The 27686-nt window shown below is 41.4% G+C and overlaps 1 protein-coding gene across 1 annotated transcript in view; it reads left to right on the top strand.

Annotated features, from left to right (window-relative positions):
• Positions 1-27686, top strand: part of gfra3 (GDNF family receptor alpha 3) — a 55190-nt gene that overhangs the window by 16836 nt on the left and 10668 nt on the right. Inside the window, exons 2-6 of the mRNA XM_083906028.1 lie at positions 12591-12887; positions 17971-18042; positions 18826-19174; positions 21120-21229; positions 23785-23919. Coding sequence (XP_083762154.1) covers positions 12591-12887; positions 17971-18042; positions 18826-19174; positions 21120-21229; positions 23785-23919 — 963 coding nt within the window. The remainder of the gene's footprint in view (positions 1-12590; positions 12888-17970; positions 18043-18825; positions 19175-21119; positions 21230-23784; positions 23920-27686) is intronic.

Genomic DNA, 27686 nt, shown 5'->3' on the forward strand with positions numbered 1-27686 from the left:
CATGTTATTTATCCTGCTTCCTCTATGTGGATCTTTTAATTTCCCCTGAACAAATGGACTGTTTATGCAGCTGCGCCTCAGGAGGTCGAGTTGATTGTTCGCAGGGTTTGAATGATAATCTTATCTTTGTGGGCAGAGGAGGCTGAGAGATATTTGCTTTACGTATGGCCCTAACCTTTGCTTAATAACCTCACATTGTCTCTCTCCCTGTGAACCAACAACATTCTGTTCTGCTAAGTTAAACTTCAGCCGGTCAGCTTGACCATGTTTACGTGTACAAGTGCATTCAGTTGCTATTTCCATTCTATTAATAAGTTGTTGAGCAGGTGTACCTAATAATGTGGCCGGTGAGTGTAGATGCATGTGTTCACGGTGCATTCAAATGCTTTTAATTTTTGTTTTTACAGTGAAATCTTTTAAGTATATATTATTGTTGAAAGTAGACTAATCCAAAATGCCCTTCTTTCTCTGGATAACTGTGCTTTTGTCTTGCTGAATCATCTTCCCTCTGAATGCATATAGGCGTAAAGGCAGCAAGGAGGTAACACATCGGGACAAATGCATCTCAGCTAGCTTGCAAACCCAAGGCGGTTGCATGGGAGAGAGTGTGGTCATTCATAGGTAAACTGGGACACAAGCTGCAGGCTTTTCTATCGTTTTTAATGCTTGAGGAGCAGTTATGATAACCAGTGTTGGGGAAGTTGCTTTAAAAATGTAATATATCACGTATTACTTGTAACTTAAAAGCAATAAGTGATGTTACAACATCGGGAGACTCCATAATTCTTTATTACAGAGTTGTAAATGTCTTTCACATGTTCTCAGCCACTGTTTTCTCAAATATAACGTGTGACGAGAAGACGCTGTGTAGTTTACACTGATGGGATCGCTTTAAACCCCTCACTACACAAAAGGCCTCGTCTTGTGATGTGAAACCGCGAGTTCTCACCGCATCAGTGACCAGTGAATGGGGGTCACAGACTCCTCGGTTTTTCACCGGGAGGAGCCACGAGATGAGAAATGAGACATGAGAAAGAGGAAACCGGGCTTAATTTAGCTTGTTCACCTCTGAACCTTCACTGACGCAGTGCTGTCTGTGCTCTCTGTCAGGTTTTCTCTCACTTCTTCATCTCTCTGATTGGCCTGGTGTTTGTTTTGTTTTTTTGCCGTTCTTATCTCTGTTGGGGTGCAGACGAATTACCATCATGCCGGAAATGAGACTGGGGTCTGCGATGCATCGGCGGCTTTTCTGCAGAGTGTGTCGTTGAATGTTTCACACTTTATGAGTGAGTGCAGATCCCAGGTTTAGGGCCACAAGTTGCAAAACTTGACAGGGTCTCTGAGTGACAACGTTAACATTAGCTGGAAGGCTAATGTTAGTGCACAGTCAAAGTGGATGTAAAGCTACAGGATTACAATGAGTTCTGTCATCATGGTGACAGGGAGTGTTCAACAAGTCAAGAGTGACATATAGACACAAGAGTGACATAACAACAGGGGTTCTTTTTAAATGTCCGGGATTTTAAATTTGACCTTGACCTTGAGAACTATAATAGTGTTTCTGTCCAAAGAGACAACAGCATTGCTTCAAGACAGATTGGCAGGTGCATAATTATCCATATTTAACCCAAAATATGTAGATTCATGTTTAATACACTTGATCATTTATATGATTTTAACACCAGTATGAATTAGTTTGAGATTAATGTGCTCACGCTCTCAGTAAGATCCACCTCTTGCTTCTTCAGAGCCATCCATCCATCCATCCATCCATCCATCCACCCATTGTCTACCTCTTTATCCTCCACATGAGGGTCAGAGGTCACTGGGGTGAAAGGTGGGGTACACCCTGGACAGGTCGCTGGTACAACATACAGAGATGAACCTACGGTCAATTTAGCGTCCACTTAATTGACCTCTGCTTGTTTTTGGACTTTGGGAGGAAACTGGAGAACAGGAAAACAGGGAAACCATGAAAACTCCATGCAGAATTGGCCCTTGTGCTGCTAGGCAACAGTGCTAAACACTGCTCCGCCATGTTTCCCTCTTTATATCCATACATTAGTGGCAGTCGCTGGTCTTTCAGGCCCAGTTATTATACATTCTTATAATCTTATGTAACCAAGGTTAGTTGAACCCCAGGTTGTTTATAGTCAATTATTTGTATATGTATTCATGTTTTAAGTATTCTCTAAAATCTAAGTTCATTAGTATTTTTTCATGAGAGGGGAGCAGTAAAAATATCTTCTCCTATAACGGTTCTGTATATGTGTTACTGTCTCTTTAAAATTAGGTGACAGTTTTTTGGCGCTGTTTTCGGTGAACGAAAAGCTGACAGGAGTGTGCATCTCACCTTAGCACCAATCTTTGCGAGTCCCTCTCGGCCGATGCCTGGTGTGTTTTCTGTGAGTAGTTGGAAGAGAAGAGAAGAAAGAGGAAAAAAACTTAGATTTGAACTGATAAAAACTAACAGAAGTCAGGAAATTGAAGACAGAGAGACAGAAGAGACCATCGGTGTGCCGCTAGTTCGAGTAGGACGACGTGAATTGTGTAAGCAATAGAAATCCCGGTGAGTCACGAGCAAATGTGTTAGCATGCTAACAGAGTGCTAAAAAAAATAAATAATAATAACTTGAGAATTAGCCTTGAATACTCTCTAAAACCAGTCGGGACAGATTTGAACCGGTCTGAATGATTTATTAATGTTGAAGCCTGTGGTAATTGTTTTAAGAATATTGTGCTGCTAGTTTATTGTTGTGTGTAAACCTTTTCATAGCCGCTCAGTGCAGGCTAATGCGGTGCTAATCTATAGCAGGCCCCGGTAGGAAAGATTCATGCAGCTAAGCTGACGAGTGTTGAGTTAAAAAAAAGTGTTTTCACTGTGTGAACTGTAAAATTAAGGTGATTTATGTAAATAATATGAGCTGTATGCTAAAAACAGAGTTTAATTATTTTGAAATGCTAAGTGAGAATTCATGTTTGTTACTGAGCTATGATGAATATTACAAATTCATGGGGAAAACCATATTTAAAAATAATAAATTTAAAAAGAAAATAGCAGTAACAAAGTGAAATGGACACTGAAAAGCAGTAATTTTATTTAAATGTATTCAAATTGACTTTTAGTATAGACACAATGAGTAACTGTCTGCATGGTTGTGTAGGCTGGTTTTTTTTATAGGGTCCTTCACTTGATCTCCATCTCCATCCTGGTTGCCACCCCCCCCCCCCCCCCCCCCCGTCATTCACACCTTCATCCCCATCTTCACCCCCCCTGCAATACTCCCCATTGGACATTCGTTGTTAAGCGGGCGGTAGGAGTGCACTCATTTTATTTTTTTTCCTATTCATTTGAACTTTTGGGACAATTTACTTTTATTACCTGAGATCTCAGAGGTTTTTTCTTTGTTATTTTATTTTTTTTTTGGTTCAAAATGACACTTGAAATAACTGTGACCCAATTTGTAATGGTTACATTCTAGGTACTGTTGATTTTTTTCATATACAGTATTCACTTTACGTTATTTACCGTTTGAATATACTGTGCTGACGAAAAAATATTTGTTGGGTCCAATATAACTCCTTTAAACCTTCAGTCTGTGTTCGGTGTAATTTTTGGGGTAGATGTTACATGGTCTGGTCCAGGAATCAGCCTGGTAAATATCAGCAGTCTCCTCATTGGGTCTAGAGTAAAAGTTAACCCTAATTTTGCTGTTTGATACTACGCTGCCTCAACATAACAGGAACAAGTAGGGGTTACACTTACATACATTCTGCAAACAAACAACTAAAGCAAAACAAGCAGAGAAGGATCCGCTGTCGTAAATCAAACTGGGTCCACCTTTCAGACAATTCCTCCAATCATCATGCAGCAGCCCAGCGTCCACGCCTGTCCACTGCTCCAAGTGACCACATTTGACAATGACTGATTTATTTGCTGTTTCCACCACATTTCACCAGTTCAGAGAAATAATGGAGTTCTGTCCGAATGTGGCATTTCCGTCTGAATGAGGTATTTGTAACTGGGTTTTGAACTTTTGCTGCCTTGCTCAGTTCTAAGTGTGGGAAAATCAATGGTTGTCTGTGCATGTGCGGGTATCATTGTGAGTACCAAAAAACATAAAAACCACATGGAGTGAGCCCATTTTGTCTGGTCCTTACAACTATAAAGGGCTTTTTGCGGGGTTAACGCTCACATAGAGTGGTCCTGTTGCACATATATGTTAGTTATGGAGGTCTACTTGCATACATTCACTTGTTTTTATGCTCAAAAACCTCCTAGTTGCTGTAAACGAGGCAATAGAAATCCTCTTTTCTGACTCAGCCGCAATATTTCAGACATAAATCTCACCCCCAGAAGACAGTGTGGGTTGTGATTGGCCACCCAGCGTAGAGCCTTCCCAATTGTGATTGGCCAATACCCGGAAGTGACATATTCAGCACACCCGCTCTCAGAAGCACAGCTCCCCCCTCTGGAACGGTGGATGCACTGCTACTCATTATCAAAACATTGTTTTAATGCTTAAAATGTTTAAAAATAGCTTCTTCACGACTCCCCGCCGCAGTCCCTTTGACGACCTTTGACCCGGAGTCAGACCCAGAGTCAGAAGACACTGTCGCTCGTGAAACACCTCCACAACAGACCTTATTCTTCTTCTGCGGTTCAATGTACGCAACCGGATGTGCCCGGACTAGTGCCCGGAGCAGGAGGATCTGCTGTTCAGGAGAACCGATGTTTACGTAACCGGACCGGGTTTTTTCAGAGATCTCGCTGAGCCCGAGATTACAATAAAACACAGCGTTCTCAGTCAGCAGTGGCTGAACTGTTTGTTTAGAACCTTCAGGGCTTCGTAAACAAGGTAATGACGCAGATGCACACTAAAAAACAGCGTTAATTGGAACTTCCGGTCTAGGTCCGCTTTGAGATATGGTTTTAGGCTTAGGGTTAAATCGGGTTTAGGTTACAGTTTGGATTAGGCATTTACTTGTGATGGTTAAAGGGATACTTCACTGATTTGAATGTGGCTTTGTATTGCTAGAATAGCAGTAGTATTTTTTACAAAATGTGCTTCCCTCCCTCAGTTTTTCACTGAGTTGTAAAAACTTCCATTTTCAAAATGTGCCCTACTGTGATGCAAAACGCGTCATTTGACTCACAGTAGGGCACATTTGGGTAAGGGAAAACAGATTTTTTTACAAGTCAGGGAAAAACTGAGGGAGGGAAGCACATTTTCTTAAAAAAACACTACTGCTATTCTAGCAATACAAAGCCACATTCAAATCGGTGAAGTATCCCTTTAAGGTTAGGGAATGCATTATGTCTATGAGTGTCCTCGGTAAGAATGCTGCACGAGAATGTGTGTGCGTGCTGAAATGCAGCATGTGTGCGACATGAGTGTGACATGACCCCACACAGAGCTGCTAGCGTCAGGGGTTAGAGAGGAGATGTCGTGCGTCTGTTTAGCAGAAGTCCGCTGCTGTGATGCTGGCGGGAGACGGGACGGCCTCTGGTCAGAGAGGTGGTCAGGATCAGGGAGGCCGAGCCCCGAGCAGCGAGCGCCATGTGTGGACAAAGTGAGAGCGGTGGCAGAGTAATGGGATGCGGTGCTCCACAAAGGCCGTTTGTTCCCCCCCCAACAATGTTTTATGTATGTGGTTCGTCTTTCATCAGCACACTCAGTATTCAATTTACATACTGTGTACTGATCCGGCACTGAATGCTAAGCTGTTTATGCTATCTCAGCCACTTTATTCTGACACTGAGATGTGTGCGTGTGAAACTGTGTTTGTGCTTCAGACAGATTGCTTCACAACCTCCGCCCCCATCCTGCCCCCTCTGCTGTGGCTGTGCTGTATTGTGTTCTGGTAATGACGGCTTCTTTACTCTCCCAGCAGGACACACACACACACACACACACACACACACACACACATAAAATGGTCCTTCACAGGATCCTTCTTTCCAAGTTGTGAGTGTGTGTGAGATTCACAGAACATCATTTTCGGAGGTGCATGCTGATTGTGCCTCATACTGTGCGCGTGTCCAACCCATCAAGGTTCTTGCTCTCTCCCTCCTCAGCCCTTCATTTCCCTTCATGTTTGATTTGTGCTGTCCTCAAACATCACCCTCTCTCTCTGTGAAATGAAGCAGCGACACGTTTCGAAAAACAGATGTTCCTCCTGGAAAAACTTTTGACTTCCCCACAATCCAAACACTGTCTGTTATAAATAAATAAATGAAAACAAGGCCAGAACTTCATTCATTCCAGCCAGCTGTGACTGGCTTGGCTGGAGACCATATACTCTTGTCTGACACAAAAGAGGGGACTGTTTGAGAGACAGACAGAGAGAAAATGCTTTTTCCTCGGTGGAAGCGGCAACACTGGTCTGACGTCTGCTCCAAGACATTTTTTTTTTTTGTTGCATTGTGTTACTTGATCTTTTTGCATCACTGGATCATTTCAAGTTAACACAACTGGCATTTATTCATTAGCGCTAACCGTTAGCCAACAACCACCTAATGACAGTGTCTGTGTAGCTTCTCATTCAACACGGTCATCGTTATCCAAAACCTCAGTTCAGAACTGAAGAAGCCTCTTGGATGAGACTGAGGGTTAAATTAATTTCATGCATTCATCATTCTTTCAGTGTTGGATGATACACTCTTTAATAAAAGTGCCAAGTAGAACCTTATAAGGTTCTTCAGCTTGTCTGCTTAGGAGAACCCTTTTTGGCTCCCTTTTGGAGGGTTCCTCCAGAACCCTTTTGAAACCCTTTATTCAGGAAAGGGGTTTTAAAGGGTTCTCTGGATCAAAATGGTTCTTACTGGAACCATTAGTGTTACCAAGAACCCTTGAAAACCCCTTTCTTTGGGAAAAGGGTTTTTCAGAAGCAAATGGTTCCAGTAGAACCTAAGCCCTTAGAAGCAATACCAGTTTCTGAGGACTCCAGGTTGGCGGCCTTGATCTTGCAAGGTTGGTTTTCCGTAAACAGACAGCAGGGGGAGTGTAGACGCCCCCAATCTCCCCACAACGAGACAGTTAACCATCCCGATGATTCCAAAGCTGTTAAATTAGGGTAAAAATCCTGCATAGCTCTGCTTCAAATGCCCCAGACCAGCACTGTCATTTTACTATTTCTCTTTTTGGCTATAATATTCTCTATGAGAAGTGTAGATCATTATGTCAGACAAAGAGAAAGGTTCTGTATGTTATTTAAATAACAATTTGTGATGACACTGAACAAAGTCTTGTAATAAAGCCGACAGTAGACAAAATAAATGTATTCTCACTTTTGTTTCAGGTGATATTAATGTGAACAGACGCTGACATTCATGCTGAATATATCTTAGAAATAAGGGTTCCAAAAGGGTCCTTCTACAAGGGCTGAGGTTCTACCTGGAACTATTTGCTTCTAAAAAACCCTTTCCCAAAGAAAGGGGTTTTCAAGGGTTCTTGGTAACACTAATGGTTCCAGTAAGAACCATTTTGATCCAGAGAACCCTTTAAAACCCTTTTCCTGAATAAAAAATAAAAGGGTTCTTGGTGGAACCCTCCAAAAGGACCTTTTATAAAGCAAAGCTATGCAGGATTTTTACCCTAATTTAACAGCTTTGGAATCATTGTGATGGTTAACTGTCTTGTTGTGAGGAGATTGGGGGCGTCTACACTCCCCCTACTGTCTGTTTGCCAAAAACCAACCTTGCAAGAACTCCAAAAGGGTTCTCCAGGTGGAACCTTTATAAAAATGTTCTACCTGGAGCCAAAAAGGGTTCTCCTATGAGGACAAGCCGAAGAACCTTACACGGTTCTACTTAGCACTTTTATTTCTAAGAGTGTAGCAGTATTGACCGAATCCTTACCAATACTCAACCCGATCTTCAGTGCAAATGATCATTTGTAAGATTTGATCTTTTATCAGAACTGAATTCGAGGCACACAGCGGCATTGTGGCTAACACTGTTGTCTAACAACAAAAAGATCTGGGTCCATGACCTGATCTCACTGAGGGTCTTCTGTCTGGAGTTTGACTGGACTCCAAACTGACCGTAGAGCAAGAGTGAATGGTTGTTTGTTTCCGACTGGCGTTCTCTCGCCCTCTGTCAGCTCCCTGTGACCTTCATGTGGAGGATAAAGACAATGAATGAATGAATGAATGAATGAATGAATTAAAAAACTTTAAAAAAGTCACAAAAACTACCTCGTCACCCTCTGAGCGTTTGTAAACATGTCACCAGTTAAACGTTGATTTAGAGGACACTTGAGAGTGCAAACAAGGATCATTATCAGTCTTTGTTATGGCAGGGAAATAGGAACCCATCTTTTGTTTTGTTTCGACTGATTAACAAAGACCACAATCCATTTATTTTGATTGGTTTCTTGATTATTCAGTTGCATTGGACCAGTGATGCGTTAAGTATTTGCCCTTGAATGGAACCTCAGTATTTATCATTCCTCTACATTCAGAAGAGAAAAACTGCTTAACACAATGAAAGAAAGAAACCCTTTTACCTGATCTTTTTTTATTTATTTGAACTGTTTTCACTTCATTCAGGATCTAACATAAATGATTTTATTCTACTTTTTAGTCTCCTTTTACTGAACTTTTATTTTCTATGTTACTGCACCTATTGTTTTATCATGTTGCAGTTCATCCTATCCTTTGTTACCTATAATACTTCTTTTCTTTATTAATTTACTTACTTTTATGTTCTGATTTACTTCTTTACTTCTTATTTTCCTTACTCCTTCTCTGTTTTTATACATAATGTTTTCCTTGATTATGTTTTTATCCTGTGAAGCACTTTGTTGCATTCACTTGTATGAAACGTGCTATATAAATGGAGTTTGATTGATTGAAAACGTATATAATGACATTGTCAGCAAAACAAATGTTTTGCTTGTATAACTGAAACAAGGAGTTATTTTCTTACTTGCAGAATACTTGCACAAACAGAGCACGAATCATACGAAACGTGCATCAATTCCATAAACACTGTGTTCACATAAATAATAAATGGCGTCCTGTGCTTCAGTTGGTGGTGATCATCATTTAGAGATACACACTGTGTGTTTACAGATAATTCAAACCAAAAAGATTGTGTTTGTGTTCGTTAACGTAAGTGACTGCAAAGAAAATAAACCGTCGTTTAACTGTTTGGCTGTGGATACAGTCACATAAACAACGTCCAAAACTGAGCCTCTAATGATCAGAAGAATAAATCAGCATCAAGATAAATTAAATTGTCAAATAACAATAGATTAGAAGTTTTTAATTTAACCGATTTTGTAGCACTGTGTTGGAGAATGATATGAACTCATTTTGAATGTTTATTCAGTCACTTACTGCTCAACATCTGAGGACAGTAGGAATATTGTGAAGTGAAGTGAATTCGCTTGTGCAATAACAGAGAATAGAGCAATACGACAACATTCTGTGCGTCTCCGATTGAATACACAGTGCAGCGTTGTGCGGATGCTACCTGCTGTGTTGCAAACCATTTGAAGCGCCGCGGCGATGATTTGGAAACACTCAGCGCTCTGTGAAAGCCGAAGTGCTTTCGGTGTGTAAATATTTCAGAAACAAACGAAACCTGTTTTAGTTTGTGTTGAGGAGCAAATATGACGATGAACATGAAGCGACTGTGTGTTATTTCTATGAAGTAGTAGTAGTTTACTCACTGTGTGTGTGTGTGTGTCCATGTCATTTGTTTACATTTACTATTATATTGCCCATTATATAGGCACATTTAAAGGTCCTGTGTGTAAAAACTAGGAGAATTAATTGACAGAAAATGAATGAATCCACTACCCATTATGCAAATTTGTATAAATGTATAATTACTAAAATTAAGTTTTGCTATGGTAGCGTTATTAGAAGATATGTAGGCAAGGGCCCTACTTTACAGAAGCGAGCATCTTGCACCGCCATGTTTCTTTGGGAGTGCACATTAGCATTTAAAAACAGAACTATGCTGTATTCTACCATCATTTTACAGGTTTAAGTCAGCTTGTAATGCTGAGATTGGGGCCTCTCAGTGGTCAGTTTTTTACCACAGTGAGGATAAAATGGTAGGATGGATGTTTGCGTAGGTGTCATACAGACATTTAAGGCCACATTATACTTCTTAATACTACTAAATTGCGTAATGCGTTATCCGACTGCGTCACCACGGAGACCCCTCCAGCCTTCATACTTCTGCTTCGTGGACGGATACGCAGTAGGGGTCGCTGCGCAAGGTTGTTGTGCTTCTGGCTACAGTGAGCAATGGCGTCCGAGAGAAAAAGACGTTTCTCACTTTTCTGTGTCACGGAACGCAGTTTTAAGATAATTTGAGGCGAGAAATTGGCCATTTACAGTCTAAACATGTGCTGTGTGTGTTAAGATATGACGTATTTATAGTTTGGCAGCGACGTTGTCGGCGGTGATCAGCTCCCCTCTGTGGACGCTCGGTGCGCACAGTGAGCCGGCACAGAGCAGCGTTAGCTCGGCCTGTCCTGAGGACCAATCGCAGCTCTTGCCGTCTCCGTTGTCCCTTGACGGAGTGACGGACACTTTAAAAATATTTTGTGCAGTCGGAGACGACGCAGAGGCTCTCTGACAAGCTCTGCGTCGACGCAGAGGACTCTGCGTAACCTACTCAGAGCACTTTACGCAGGAGTATAAATTGGGCTTTACTCCAAAACTGTAGGGGGAGCTCCGTAGAGAAAAAGGCAAAAAAAACAACTAAGCTTCCTTTACTGTATGTGAAGGCCATTGAAGTAACCCTTGTTACAAGCTGTAGTTTCACCTTTATTCTACTATAATTGTTGTAAAATGGGTGTTTATGAGGTTCTTATGCATTATACTGTAGTCTGTATATAGAGTCGACATCACACGGTGTGCTGTCTGATTGAAGAGGGAGATAAGGGAATATCAAATACAGTGGCTTTGGTGCTGATGTCCTTTGGAATATGAAAATAGACCTGACAGCTTTGTAAAATATAACAAACAGTGTTTTGTTCCTTGGGCCTTATGCATCATTTCAACTACAGTATGTTGTTACTCATGTGCACTAACATTCAGTGTCACTTTTGGGTTGCAGTGCAGAAAAAAAAAAAGAACCTTGTCCTCACTTCTCGATTTAAGTCGAGTTCTCCACTGGAATCACAAATCCAGCATGGGAAATGTCGCTTTTGGCTGGCTGTGCTCGGTGCCAGGATGGCAAGCACATTTCACACAATCAGTGCCAGGTTAGGAAACGTTCCTTTATCAGAGGGCTTCTGCCTTTCTGTGTAGCCTGCCACCTCATTTTCAGGCTGCAGAATTCTACCACTGGGGTTGCCAGCACTTCAGATAAATAATTATGTGTTGAACGTGGATGTGGTGGCGAGCATATGTTACTTTGCAGGAGGCTGCCACCTCCTTGAGTCTCTGAAAATACTGACAGGATCCATAACATCCACCAATTTATAAGTGTGTTTTTTCTGGAAAAGCCATGTGTAGGTTTTACACTACTGTCCTACCATGCACACTGCTCTAACAGTAAGAGTCCACTGAGGCAGAGACAATAGCCAGAAGTTTTCAAGAGTGTCATAGAAAAAAATCCAGAGAAAGTACAGGCAAAATTGTCTCTTGAGGCTTCTTCAGTTCTCAGACTTCTCAGCTGAGGTTGAACATATCCAAGAAAACTCAAAAACGTCCACTTGCCTACATACTGTATTAGGGCTGGGTGGTATGACCAAAAATATATATCACGGTATTTTTCAAAATTCGAACGGTTTCACGGTATGTGACAGTATTTTTTTTTCATGCATAATCAGGTGTTCACAGTATTTTCTACTGGTTGAGAACAGAATTACTGCAGTAGATTAACTTAGGATGGTCTATTTTACTGTCATGAATACTGTAGAATAACTCCACACTAGTACAGGTTCACATGGCCCCAGAAAATGATGGTGTTTACAAAGAAGGTATTCGGTGTGAACCGGTATACCGCCCAGCCCTACACTGTATATTTACATTCATGAAGATGCAGCCATGTACAATTACTCTGCTCTACTTTTGCTACGTGTTTCCATTGAGTGGAACAGTTCAGTTTGGAACAGTGTGGTACATACTTTTTTGCGTTTCCATTAGGAATACTACCATAACCAGCACCTGCCATTCCATTTTTTGGCACGCTACAGGGTGCCCCAGCTGCCCCCCTAACTTTTGTGTTTTGAAAACTTTACTTGTAAAAACATCCGCCACAAGCTTTTCAAAGTATTGAAACAAACAATAAATTGACCACAAGTCAATAATTGTAAATATAATCTTAGGCCCATGACTCACTTAGCTACGGCCCTGCTAACGACCCTGGCTTTGAGGGAAAATGCAACCTAAATGAATTAGGATAAACTATAGGTAGCACCTTCAGTCCAACCATGCAGTCAAGTGAAGTTAGTGGTAGTGTATGAAATCGTTTGTGAACATTACCAGACCTTTCATGGACAACAACACAACAACACCCACTAACAACTGCTAATATCTTTAGCATTAACGCTACAATAATGTTGTGTCTGTCCATTACAGGTCTTTTTAATTAACTTCCATGTCTTTTGTCCTCTCAGATGCGTCGTCACTATCATCACCTGTCTTCCCCTTGTCCTCGGCCCCCACCGACTGTGTTGAAGCCCATCGGGTGTGCTCTGCTGACCTCCAGTGCGAGGCACTGTACCGGGGCTTGGAGCTGTGCGCGGCCGACGCAGCGGTTTCCCCGCTAGGGGAGCAGGCGGCAGCCGAGTGCCTGGAGAGACAGGATGTTCTACTGGCCAAACACCCGGCTCTGGTGGCCTGCAAGTGCCAGCGCGGCTTTCGCAAGGAGGAGCAGTGTCTGCGCATATACTGGAGGGTTCGCCTGCTGCCAGGTCAGTGGGGGAGCTGCCGGGGTGTGGGTGCAGAAACAGTGAATGTACTGAATTTGGAAAGGTCATAAAACGTTCCCATTCATACATTGATTTGTTTTCCCGATCTATGTCTTCTTTATTCAGAAAATAGAGATGGTTTGGTGTGTGGTGAGTGTCCTGAGTGATGGGTAATATACAGTTAACTCTATGATGGACAGATAGTCGGGTTATCACAGGTTTGCTCTGACTATAAATTAAGGTTAAAGGTGCATTATGTAATAAATCTAAATCAACTGGCCGTAAAATCCTCCTAATATGTCACAGAGACTCAGGAATAATGTTCATATAACAAACTGAACTATATAACATATTCAAACTAAAAATATTCGCATTAAAAAAAATATTTTGCAGACTGCAAACCATGTTTATGTTTTGAAATCATGTTTTGGCGTCATGTGGCACCACCTACTGCCGTCATTGCAGTCAGTAGAGTCTCAGCTGCCGAGCAACCACGGGTTGCCAGTTAGGTCAGAAAGCGTAACCTAAAAGGACTCTGTATTTTGAATTTGAATGTAGTTACCGTTTTTGGCCACATTCTTACATATGGCACCTTTAAGGCTATGGTTTGGTTATGCTAAGTGTTGATCGCAACTTTGTTGAGTTCTTGCTCCTTGGCTTGTAACCAGAGGGTTGCCAGTTCAAATCTGGACAGGTCAAGAACTGGATTACCTCTGAGCAAGAAATTGAATGGGTTAATTGGACACTCTAAATTGTCCTCAGCCATCAGTATACTCCAAGTGCTGGTACCAAATTCAGTTAAATAGGAATTAAATCAAATATGTGGATCACTGAGCAGGTGTTCTGCTGTGGTGACTCCTAGAGAGGGAGAAGGTGAAAGAAAGAGAAAGTAATTATGCTGACACAAGTGGCACCGAGTCGTAATTTCACCCACCTTCAGTCCCGTTTTGAAGGCTCCAGAATTGCAATTTGTCCGGCAACATGTTCATGGTTTGCAACTTAGATCAGTTCATGAGTGATGCCAGGAAACAACCGTTCTCCAAGATTTCAGCAATTCTAAGTAACACTTTACCAATATTCAGAAGGAGGAACAGTAGAAGGATTCAGAGGGACAAGCATCGTATCTACTGTAACTTAAGATACCAAGGGAAGCAAATGGCAGGCAACTAAGAGGCAGCTGCTTCGGATACATTTAGCGACCGCATGTGTTTCATTGTGATGAAGGAACATGTCATTGTTGCAGCTCTGCAGCTCACTAATGTGTTCTTAATAGTGTTTGGACAACATTAGAGCTGGATGACATCTATCAGGCCACACACACACACACACACACACACTCATTACTGGTCATACGGAGAGCACATGGGATTTGTTGACAGGATGAAAAATTATAGCGTCGCCACATTAAACTCACGAGGATATTTAAACTCTGTGTAACACCATTTAATACAAGTTATTTGACTCTTGTAGCATATACTGTGGCGTAACCCATTCACTCTCTGGCAGCACAGCTGTCAGGAACAATTTGGGGTTCTCAAGAAACACACTGTTGTTTATGGTTGTTGGAATGTGATGCTCTTGGTTGGTATTTTCTACACATAAAGTTCAACTTCACAGTTACTACTGTACATTAACACTAACAACCCTTTACCCAAGTTCATGTCTTTTAGTTTAATCATACCAGGCTGTTATCCTTTAAATTGGGTGGGAGGAGCTCTGTTATGATTATGGCAGAGAAGACCCACTGGACAGGCCACCAGGCTAATATGGTGCCACCTTAAGCTGCTTTTAGACCTGCAATAAAGTCTGGATATGATCATTAAATTGTCCAGATGGGCTTTTCGTATCCCTCACTTTATGTTTCCAAACTTTTCCTGCCAGCTCCCCAGTCAACTCTTTAGATCATTTCTGACTGAGCCCACCAGATATTCTCTGGCAACAGTGTGAACGCGACTGACTCAGATTGTCAACCAATGTTATTTGTATTCAAACACATTGTCAATAAGGATTCTCCAATTAACTGTACCTAAATCTGCATGTGTATGACCGTGAGAAGAAAAACGATTAATGCGCCGCACGGCGAGGCGTGTATGTAATTTAGGAACCCAACATTGGACTGAGGGCCGCCAAAGGAAAAAAACTGAAAAAAAACCCCCAGAAAGAAATCCCATTTGTAATAATACAGTTTAGCGTTAAGTTATATAAGCGTTAATATAATGTAATTTAAGCATTAATGTAATAACGCTTTATAATTTACTGGGTAATTACCCAGTATTTTGGCCATTGTTCTTACCTTCTAATTACAGGTTAATACCAAGTAACACATTTCTGTTACCATATATTTACTGGGTAAATAGTTAGTAATTGGGGGCTGTAGCTACCTGCTTATTACCAGCTTATAACCCAATATTTTTGTTTACACTTATTGGTCTGTATCCAGTAATGTCCAATAAACATTTAACAAGCTTAGTGCCTCCTGGATTTAAACTATCAACTGTAATTCATTGCGGGGCCGCCAGAAATGTTTCTGCGGGCCGCACTTTGAGAGCCAATATTCTAAAGAATGAAATATCTTTCCAATAAACAGTTTTTTAAAACAAATATTACTTAAAAGTAATATTTGTCCTCACAACCATAACCTCCCCCCCCCCTCCTCCCCAGAAGCATATCCGGAGTGCTGGTGTATTGGATGTGCATTAGTAAGTGAGCTAACACTAGCCATCAGACTCCGTCTCCCCTGTGGCCTATTAGCCAGCGGAGCATTAGTGTAATTACACACTCTTCAGTTCCTAATGCTGCAAGGCTGCTCTAGCGTGTCATTACCATAAATATATAGCCTGCAATAGGATTTACATACATAAACACTTTACATGCCATTACATTCTTGATTAGGTTTGTACTTTAGAATGCGTTGAAATAATTTGCAGGAACAAATGCACTTGCCCACTTGTCAATCAAGGCTTAGCTAATGGTTTTAAAAATTGGACAAAAGCAACTTTCAATAGCCTGAGCTGACGATGACGATGGATGAACCTCCGTTCTTCACTTGTCCACACGTGACCTTTCATTGACACTGTGATTGTGCTATTGGCAGATTCAGGTATAATTATTCACAGCAATACACACATGTATTACAACATCTAATCAAACCATTAAATGATATTACCCATGAGTAATTAAAAAAGACAACCTGAGCAACTAAAAACGGCTCTGGAGTGGTTTTATATAATTGGCTCAGACGGTTTTTAATGAGCTTAAACTAATATTCTCATTAGTGCCAGTCATTCAGATGGTAGCATAACACACTAAACTGTGGTTTAATATAGTGAACATTGTCAGTCAGTCATTTAGATCCAAATACTGCTGTTTATTAAAATTCTTTCTGTGCAAATCACACAGAGTCGTTTAGAGTTCATGTGCATGAGGAAATTGCAGCCTGGTCTCCTGGTTTCCATGAAGAATAGAAGCAAAATATCCACCTTTCTACCTTTCAAACTCTTTGGCACCCTTTCCTTGAGGTACCAGAGGAAAATGGTATGGTAAGATCATTGAGCGACAGAAAACATTGGGTGCAAAGGCCCAAAGTGCAGGCTGTGCAGTGTCAGTCAACATTTCATGTGCCTTTAAAGTAAACTTTAAACTTTTAAGAAAGATTTTAAAGATGTGGATGTGCACAGACAGTGGGTTTACTTCAGGGTCTCCCTCTGCAGAGGGAGGTCTTTGTTCTCCTAATTAGCTTTTTGGCGATTTCGCACAGTGAAGTTCCAGACAATAGACTGCACAACGAACATCACTCACATGTGTGACAGATGTGTTCAGTCTGCACACGGAGCAACAACAACATGCTCATGTCTCATCAATCATTTATGACTGAACGGTTACTCTGAGTGGCTTTAGCATGTACATGCATCTCTTTATATGTAAGAGCTCCATACTCATTATCTGCAGCATCTCTAACTCTAACTCACTGCTCCTCCATGTGTCAGTGTTTGTTGGTAAATCTCATCTCGGCTCTTAGATCAGCTTTTTTCTCCATGAACAGTTTAGTTTGAATCCTTGTTCAGTTTCTCTTCCAAATCTTGAGGATTTTATTCAGGGAAAAGAATCACCTGGCGTGCAAAAGGTCAGCCTTCATCTTAGAAGTAGGGCTGAAACAACTACGTGATTAATTGAATATTATGGAATACCGTCAACTATTCTGATATAATCGATCCATCCATCTTCTACCGCTTATCTGGGGCCGGGCAGCAGTCTGAGCAGGGATGCCCAGACCTCCCTCTCGCAGGACACTTCCTCCAGCTCTTCCGGGGGGACCCCAAGGCGTTCCCAGGCCAGCCGAGCGACGTAGTCACTCCATCGTGTCCTGGGTCTTCCTCTGGGTCTCCTCCCGGCGGGACATGCCCGGAACACCTCCCGAGGGAGGCGTCCAGGGGGGCATCCGATACAGATGCCCGAGCCACCTCAGCTGGCTCCTCTCGATGTGGAGGAGCAGCGGCTCTACTCCGGAGCTCCTCACCCTATTCTCTAAGGGAGCGCTCCGGCACCCTGTGGAGAAAACTCATTTCAGCAGCTTGTATCCGGGATCTCGTTCTTTTTTCGGGTCAGATCGCAGTAATGCGGTTGTTTCATCGGTCTGTTGTGGTGAAGAAGGAGCTGAGCCGAAAGGCAAAGCTCTGAATTTACCGGTCAATCTACGTTCCTACCCTCACCTATGGTCATGAACTTTGGGTTATGAGATTAATGTGTTGTACCGAGTAATTGTTAGTTACTGAAGGTCTTCTTCATAAGTTCTCTTTGTATATGAGGAGCTGGTTTCTCTTTGAGTATTTGATTTTTTGAGAAAGTGGCCTGGCTTTGGTAGTTCTCCATTTTTTCCATGTTAACCAAACAACAGCATTTTTTCTGGCTTATCTCACCCTACACTCATAATGGAAACCACACGGAGTTTCACTGCCTTTTAAACAGTATTATTCCTGTTTGCGTTCAGTGGTTCAGCGTTTGTCTTAGATGTGTTCCTCTCATGCTACTGTGGTGACTTTGATACGTCAGACATTTGCTAATGTTTGTGTTTGTTCTTTGTCTCCAGGGGAGGATGAGCTGGAAATCTCTCCCTATGACGACACACTGATGGATACTCGCATGGCCTCTTTAGTGGCAGGTAAAACACACACACACTTCTACATTGACTTCCATTCATTTGGACAGCTTTAACTAATGCCCTTAACTTAACCAGTTCATCGACGATGAGGTTCTAACTGATTGGTTTCCATGAGGACTGCTGGTTCTGACAAGGTTACTGTTTATACCAGAAAATGTCTCAAACAGCCTTTGTTATATCCACGTGATTTAAATCAGCATCCATCACTGTCACACGTGGGGTATTTAATGGCAGAAAGCTCTATAGCTGTCTCAGCACTCATACAAATACAAGCAAGGAAAGAGACTCAATCAATCAATATGTAGCAATCAATACATAATCATGATAGTGAGCAGCTGTCAGATTTGGACCCGCCTTCACTCTCTCACACCCTGACCCTGGAGGGTGGGCGTGATGAGTTCAGGGTCAATGCTGGGACACAGAATATGTTAAAGTGTACGTAAAGCTCAATTTTCTTCAGACAAAAATGATAAGTTTTTACAGATACATATTTTCCCAAGCTTCCTCTCCACAAAAATGCAACAATTCAGTACTTTTTGTTCAGGTGTGTGTACGCCAGTGGCTGACAGTCAGCTAGCAGCTAGCTATGCTAATGCTAGGCTAGCTACGCTAATGCAACATTTGCGTTATGGCTAATGAGGTTGCACAGTGTTTGTATTATGTTAGCCTTTACGCTCCTTATCATGCATCACCATAAATCTTCTTCAGCTCCCACTACAGGAATACATATTTCCTACGGGCACTGCACTAGTTTTGCTAATTTATCTTTTTCCCTCCCCTCAGCCTCATCATTCCTGGACGGTGAGAACCAGTGCCTGAAGGCAGCACAGGACTGTGGCTTGTATGAGAAGTGTGGCTCCCTGCGATCGGAGTACGTACTGGCCTGCACGAAGCGGATTCCCGGGTCCAGCCGCTGCAACCAGCACAAGTGCCATCGGGCGCTGCGGCGCTTCCTGGAGAGGGTTCCTGAGGAGTACAGTCTGGGTGTTCTGTTCTGCCCCTGCACCAACACGCTGTGCGGTGAGAGGAGGAGGAAAACCATTGTACCGTCCTGCTCCTACCAGGATATGGAGGGACAACAACCCAACTGCCTCCACCAGCAGAGCTTCTGTCGCCGTGACGACCTCTGCAGGTCAGACGTTAGCAACAAACGCACACGCCTGATACTCAACAGTTATGACTGACAGCACAGATCTGTGGTGGTGGTAAATCAGCTGTATTTATGTAGCACTTTTCTGAACTACTACACAAAGCTTTTTACACTCTTTTTACACAACTCGTTTTCCCATTCACACCCAGTTATCATAGTGTCCCTTAATCCTTGGAAACACATTCAAGCTCACCACTTATTTACTTATTTAAACTGAAAACTGTTGACTTTCGCATTTGAATCAACACGGGTACGTTGTTTCATTAGTCGCCTTTTATTGACATTTTACTCTTTGCAGAGATGTTGGAGTGTTTTAAAGAAGGTTTTCCTTTGAAAATCAGCATAAATAATGAACTTTTAAATGCTCCAAACGCTCCTCTGTATTAGGGCTGCAACTAATGATTATTTTTAAACCAATTAATGGGTCAATTTTTTTTCTCGATTAATTGAGTACTTGTTGATCAGTGTTTCGAAACATCGCACTTTTCTCCAATGTCATGTTGTGCTTTGTTATATGGCGCAAAGAAACCAAAAAATATTCACATTATGAAGCTGAAAAATCCAAAAGCTTGTTTTAATTGTTAAAAAAAACACTTAAACTGCTGAGTAGATTATCAAAATAGTTAAATAGACTATTCATTATTAATCTAATAATAATCTTTGCTGAACACTTGTTGGTGTGAATCCACGAACCCACTGGTCCTGCAAATATTTCACATTAAACCCCTTGTTAAGAAAAAATAATGGATAAAGGTCACAGAAACGCTACAATGCTTTTACTTTGAAACTGGTATCGATAAAGTTATTGACGAGCTGTTTAGCGGAGCCGAGAGCTTTTCATAGGTTCAACAGCTGAGCGTTGTGTCACGTATGCAACTCTAAAAATGTACTAGAATACAAAGACACTAAGAAAAGACAGAAGTCAGAGAGGATCAGTCACTTCATCAGGAAGTGAGTGGAAGCTCATGATCCCAAACAGACGCCATCAAATTAGGTCTTTTTGTTGTTTTGATCGATCTATGAAACACCAGTTGAGTCTCAAGTTAAAAACTGTCAAGTTTAAACTGGTGATGGATTGTTAATTCACACTAACTCACCACTCACAGTTTCTATATATGCTAAGAGGCTAAATGAGATAATATTTAGTTGAAAATGAGACTGAATGACGTTCAAGTCAACACAGTTTGTTGCCAATTTTTTTCAATCAAGTGCTGGTGGAATCAGAGAAGAGTTCCATATGTGTGGAGAAATCCACAGATGGCCAAAATGAACCTAATTAAAGTTCAGTTAAATTGAATTAAAAGTCCCGGCAGTTAAGACGGGCTCATGTGGCTCAAGCTGCTCTGACAAAAAACCCCAAAAACAACTAGTCCACATCATCAAGTTATTTAAGAATTAGATGTCTCATGACTTATAACTGATAACTCACCAATGTATTAATGACCTGAAATTCTGGTGTGATGAGGATTTTATGATGGCAATAGTAGTAATTGTTAGTTTTAATATATAATACATTCATTTTAGTGAGATGTTATGTCTCACGTGTTGCTTTAAAGCTGTTTTTTGGGGGGTCTGACAGAAAAAGTAGATGTATGTGAGAAATAGTATACACAAACTCTAAACTGTAATTTACTCTGGGGGGAGGGTTGAAGAATTGGCCTCAAAAATGTACATAAACCCCCCACAGACCTATAGACTCGGGGGGACACTGGCCCCAAAGTGTGACGAGGTAATTAAGAAAAGATGGAGAAAGGAAACAGTGAAATATGCCAATGATTCCACTACAGTAGAATAAATACAGACTGGAAACCACTGCACCTAAATTTACAAGCAAGTAAATGCACCCCAACATAAACACACACACGCACCCAAATTTCCTGCCCATTTCTTGTGTTTGATGTTGAGTTTTTGTTTGTGTTGTTGCCAGGTCCAGACTGGCTGATTTCCTCAGTAACTGCCAGCCATCCCCTCTGACAGCCAGCGGCTGTCTGAAAGACTCAGCAGGCCTCTGCCTCCGAGCATATGCTGGACTCATCGGTACGGAATGCAAGTGGGCGGGAGCGGGAAAGGGCGGGAAGCAGGAAACGTGAGCCGTTCAATTAGATCGAGCAAAAGGATGCATTTTACCTGGTTTGAGGAGACAGTGTTTGACACCCTGTCGGGTTTTGTTTGAGGTTACTTTAAAAAACACAGGAGGTTTCACCGTAGCTGTGATGGAAAGTGAAATTCTACACTACAATCCAAGGTACATATTGTGAGACAAATGGAATCCGACGCTTAGACATTTAGCTACAGAGCAATTGAGCAAAAAGAGCTTAAATGGTCAGAAGTAACGACCGACACAGGATGGGAACATCAATTTGACCAGCGTTGCATCAAACTACTTCCATTGCATGATGCAACTGAGTCGCCAAGATTATATGCAGGGCCGTTTCTAGCTGTTTGGGGGCCCTATGCGAGATACTATTTGGGGGCCCCTATTTTTTCAAACTCGAGGTAGAGATTCCTAACTTTTTCTGATTACCGGACAAACACTTACATGCTTTGCAAATATATGCATAATGAATGCATCCAATACATGCAAATAATGGAAATATGAATAACCCTTTCTGGGATCTTCACAGAAAAAAGTCAGGAAATAAATAATAACACTATTTGTGAAATAAATAATAACCAACTAACCCTCTCTGGGTTCTTCGCGTGGCCAGAAAAAACTCACAATGGTCTCTGGTATTGTTCAGGGTGGCGGGGCCAAATGTGGAGGCGGGCCGTATGCGGCCCCCGGGCCGTAGTTTGGGGACCACTGCATTAGACAGTGCTCTGAGGTCACCGTTTCTGCCACTATTGTTGCAGAAATGGCTTAAACGTTGCATTTAAAACCAGAAAAGCGTCACCACGACAGCAAAAGCTAAATGTTTGTCTCAATACATTTTTCTGAGAGTCGATAAAACTTCAGAACGATCCTGAAATATGAATAAAAACCTATAGATAGATAGAGGATCAGAGCAGGGGAGTAATGGTGGCCAGTGTGTGAACAAAGTGTTCTGACAGAGGAAGAGGTGGAGGGGAAACGCAGCAAGATAGAAAATGAGAAGCCGTGACAGCTGACACGAAATGTGGATTCTGCAAGCGCTGACAATGATGGATGACTTTGCTTTAAGCCTCAGCTATTTTAAAGGCACAACCTGCATAATCCACAGATTTACACGGGCAGCCACAGAGAACCAAACAATGGAAATATACTGCACACACACACACACACACATACACACACATGCACAACACTTAAACATTTCATGTTGTAAAACAAAAAATGTGAAAAAAAAACATTTGAAAAACATTTTTTTTTCATAATTTTTTGGAAACTCGAAATTTTTTTGTGGGATGTTAACTCTAGCTCCTACTATTTCCTATTTCCTTATATCACACTTACATTAAATGAAACCAGTAGCTCCATATGGCTGCCAGTCAAAAGTTTGGACACACCAACTCATATGAATAATTTTTCTTTATTTTCATGACTATTTACATTGTATTAACATTTACATTCCAACAGTTCCTTCATTCTGCGGTGTCTCCAAACTTTTGACTGATAGCGTACCTTGTCTCATATAAAACACATTTATTTAAGAGCCTATATATTTTCAGGAAGCATTAATGTACAAATGACAACTTAATCATTGTCATTTAACCATATTTATGTTTGTACATTCAAAAACATGTTTTAAATATTGTTATTTCTCTTGCAAAGTGTTTAAAAAAAAATCACAATTTATGTCAAATGCAAAAACATATTTAGTTGACTTAATTTTGCACATCATAAATTAGAGAGCTTCGAGTTTAAAGGTGCGTAAAGGGAAAAAACATTATATTCGATGAAATGAATTGTTGACTTGCAGAGAGCAATAATGTTTGAAAAACACGTTTAAAAGGTATAAAAATGCAGTAACGTCCAAAACCTCTAACTTTTCTCTTCAGGGATGATCTTTTTCAATCTGGTGTTGTTCTCAGTGTAACGCTACCATCTGTCCAGGGACTGCAGATGCTAACTCTGACACATTTACAACAGTGTTAATTAACGTGTACCACCATACTGAAATACTGAAAACAATTTGTTTCAAAGCAGTGGGAGGTTCTGCTGTAATTTAACAAACACTATGACTTGTACAAAACGTTGCAAATTTACTTTTCCTTTTTCAGTGTGGTGTTGAATTAATGATTTTACTTTATTCAAATATTGAGCGGACAGACTATAGCAGCAGAAAACCCAATTTTTAAGACTTAAAATGTCCCTTCAGTCCAGTCACAGATTCTATATCACTTTTTTTGGTCTGTTTTATGCAGCAGTTTAGCTTTGCTTGCAATAAATACATACATAAATAAAGAAATAACACGAGAAGCCATTTGCGTTTTGCTGCCAAATCGCTCAAAGTTAAATGAAGTGTAGAAGCTAATAGAGGCTGACAGTCTTTTTTTTCCCATGTGGTCATTTGATTCATTTACATAAACATCTGTCTTACAGAGATAAATATGCTTTTACTTAAAAAACGCATCATTTCGTTGGTTGATTTTGACCCTGTTGGATCTTCTAGGAACCATCATGACACCAAACTACATCAGTAACAGCTCTGCTGACGTGTCACTGTGGTGCAACTGTGAAGGCAGCGGCAACCAGTGGCAGGACTGTCTGAGACTGCAGCGTATGTTCACCCACAACAGCTGCCTGCGTAAGTTCACCTTTACTCTCAATAATGACTTAGAATTAAAGCTGCAGTGTGTAACTGCAGGTGACCCTCGTGTGGCGTTCAAAGTAGCGAGTGAATGAGTGTTGATGTTATTGTTCTTTCTCTGTTTGGTCTGTGTGTGAAGAAAATAATGTCATATTATTTGTATGTTGAATGCTAAAAATCAGCTCTGTCAAGCAGTCCTCTTATTGTGCGTTCCATTTACATCGGCAATCGGAAGTCGGAACTGGGAGTGATGGACACAAATGTATTTTGGGCTTGTTATTGTTAAATCAGACCTAGACCGGAAGTTCCAATTAAGGCTGTTTTTTAGTGTGAATCTGCGTCATTACCTTGTTTAAGAAGCCCTGAAGGTTCTAAACAAACAGTTCAGCCACTGCTGAGAACGCTGTGTTTTATTGTAATATCAGGCTCAGCGAGATCTCTGAAAAAACCCGGTCCGGTTACGTAAACAGCGGTTCTCCTGAACAGCAGATCCTGCTGCTCCGGGCATCCGGTTGCGTACATTGAACTGCAGAAGAAGAATAACGTCCGTTGTGGAGGTGTTTCACGAGCGACAGTGTCTTCTGACTCTGGGTCTGACTCCGGGTCAAAGGTCGTCAAAGGGACTGCGGCGGGGAGTCGTGAAGAAGCTATTTTTAAACACTGTTAAAACAATGTTTTGATAATGAGTAGCAGTGCATCCACCGTTCCAGAGGGGGGAGCTGCGCTTCTGAGAGCGGGCGTGCTGAATATGTCACTTTCGGGCACTGGCCAATCACAAGACAGTCTGTCTTCTGGGTGAGAGAGTTGAGTCTGAAATATCACGGCTGGCTGGGCAACAGCGTCAGAAAAAAGGATTTCTATCGGCTCGTTTACAGCAACAAGGACATTTAAAATATTTTACAGTCCCAAAAAGGTGGGTTAATCTCTGACAATTATCAGGGAAATGTCTAAAATCTCAATATTTAACACAGTAGTCTGGTCCACGACTGGAGTCTGTGCTACGGTCATGGAGGACGTAGAATAGTTTAATTAACTGACACTGAAGCAAATTTTTTATAAATAAATCAGGGATTTTATTTTTAGGCCATATGGCCCAGCCCTACTGTATGGTATTTTCAGTGTAGCAACATGTCTACAGTTATAGTTACAAAATAAACAGTACAACTACTGATTTAATTACTATTGACTGTAAAAATAGTAGTGCTTGTATGGTGGAAGCCGTCCTGGAATCCAATGACTGGGTCGCTGAGGTTACTCTGGATTTCCAAGTTGGAAATTCCAAGTTCCAACTACAAATGGAACGCACCTTTAGACCTGACTGAGGGAGCGGTTGTGTATATACAGCAACAGCACAGATAAACAAACCATTGAATAACTCGAATAATTAATTGAATAATTCAGTCATACGTCAACCGGTCTGGCTTAACTAGCGCCGTCTCGCTTTACTAGCGCATTGTTGAAGTTGCCTCCATCTGTCTTGACATAATAAATCACTTCCTCCATGTAGCACAGGAGTGTTGCTGGGTGACAAGAGATCTAAATTGTCAGTGTGATGGTTTGTACAATGTAAAATATTGTACAAAATAATCAAACGTTCCATGACCCAACAATGGGTTCAGACCCAATCTCTGCATATGACTGATCTAGATCAGTAATTTATCACACATTCTAAACTGAATTGACATTTCCCATCATTTCATTTAATTATAGGTGTCAGTAATATCACTACATTATAGACCGGCTGTATAAAATGTTGGCCTCAGCCATGCTGTTATTGTCAAGAATGAATTACCAACCTGGGAAAACAAGCAGCTACCTCTGGAGTTTAGACCTGGATTACTGTGTGAACCATTAAATCACTGTATCACCTGAATGGCCATAAAGGGAGTGCTGCTTCATCTGGAGCCTCTTGTTGATTAACCATATATACACACATAGCTATGAAAAAAAACTATCGAGTTAAGACTGTTTATTAGCCAAGACATAGTAATGTGAAGCAAATAACAGTATTACTTTGTGATGGTCTAAGGAACACTTTGTTTGGCACTTTGTGGCGACACAACAATCATGAGATCCTGTGTTGGTTATAATATTACATCAAAAATAATCGTGAAAACGTTATTTGGAGGTTTAAATCTTACATTGTGTCACTTTAAATTGCCTGGTAATTGTCTGAAACTGCTTTTAGACCTGGAGACGCATTAAGGCCCAGCAACACAGACACAAAACAGAGCAAATACAATATTTTTCTTTATCATTTTGAAAATCAGGAAATGTCTTCATCCGTACTAAATGCCCAAAATGACTCTAAACACGGTAGTGTATATGCCAGTGTATAACATAGTGTATACTAGTGTATACACATATCCCCTGTATGTCAGGGGAGGGGAATAACATTGATTCTTAGATGATGATTCTGAATTCATTCACAAATGTTCAAATTCTAATTATTTAATTCAAAATAACGTAAAAATAGACGGAACAAAAGGGCGGAACTGCAAAGTGCAGTGCGTGGTCACCCTGACACTTAAAGTTCCTATTAACGCTGTTTTTTTAGTGTGTATCTGCGTCATTACCTTGTTTATGAAGCCCTGAAGGATCTAAACAAACGATGTGTTTTATTGTAATCTCGGGCTCAGCGAGATCTCTGAAAAAACCTGGTCCGGTTACGTAAACAGCGGTTCTCCTGAACAGCAGATCCTCCTGCTCCGGGCACTAGTCCGGGCACATCCGGTTGCGTACATTGAATCGCAGAAGAAGAATAACGTCCGTTGTGGAGGTGTTTCACGAGCGACAGTGTCTTCTGACTCTGGGTCTGACTCCGGGTCAAAGGTCGTCAAAGGGACTGCGGCGGGGAGTCGTGAAGAAGCTATTTTTAAACACTGTTAAAATGTTTTGATAATGAGGAGCAGTGCATCCACCGTTCCAGAGGGGGGAGCTGTGCTTCTGAGAGCGGGTGTGCTGAATATGTCACTTCCGGGTACTGGCCAATCACAAGACAGTTGGGAAGCCGGGGTGAGGGTTGAGTCTGAAATATCGCGGCTGAGGAACAGTGTCAGAAAAGAGGATTTCTATCGGCTCGTTTACAGCAACTAGGAGGTTTTTGACCCTAAAAACAAGTTAATGTGCAACAGGACCACTCTATGTGAGCTTTAACACCCGGCACATACAGTAACAAAGAACCACAGAGCCGAGTTTAGTTGGTGGATTGACTGGATGGATTGAGCCAAAGATACATCTCAGTTGACTCAGCCAGGTTCAACAAAATCGTGGCTTGTGTCCCAGCAAATTCCTCTTCGCAGATTTGGCACAATGTTTGGCACAAGCACAGTTGTCCTGATGTGATCTGGAACTTCCTCTTTTCTCAGAGTCCACTCGAAGTCGAAGACATGAGAAGACGTCTTTTAATCTGCGCACACCTCTGAGATGCTGCAGATGCAGACATTCTCTTGAGTTCTGGCTGAGGTCAGTTGGATGGAAGAAGAAGAGAAACATTGCCACATTTACCCCCTCCTTAATACCGTGGCCCTAGAGGTCATGAGTTAAGATTTATGCTCTTAATGTTTCTGATGGTTATGGATGAGTTCTCAAACTCAATCATTTGGCTAATGGCTCATTTTAATCATTACTCATGTTCTTATAATTTGGTTAGCTTCATTTGGTTTAACGTATTGTCTGCTCCAAGATTGCTCGCAGACATATCTGTGCTAATGGCAGATGAACGAGATGGAAATCTCACGTTTGAATGACACAGTTGTTGGTCA

Source organism: Microchirus variegatus (assembly GCF_963457635.1).
Source record: "Microchirus variegatus genome assembly, chromosome: 19".
Classification (NCBI taxonomy): domain Eukaryota; kingdom Metazoa; phylum Chordata; class Actinopteri; order Pleuronectiformes; family Soleidae; genus Microchirus; species Microchirus variegatus.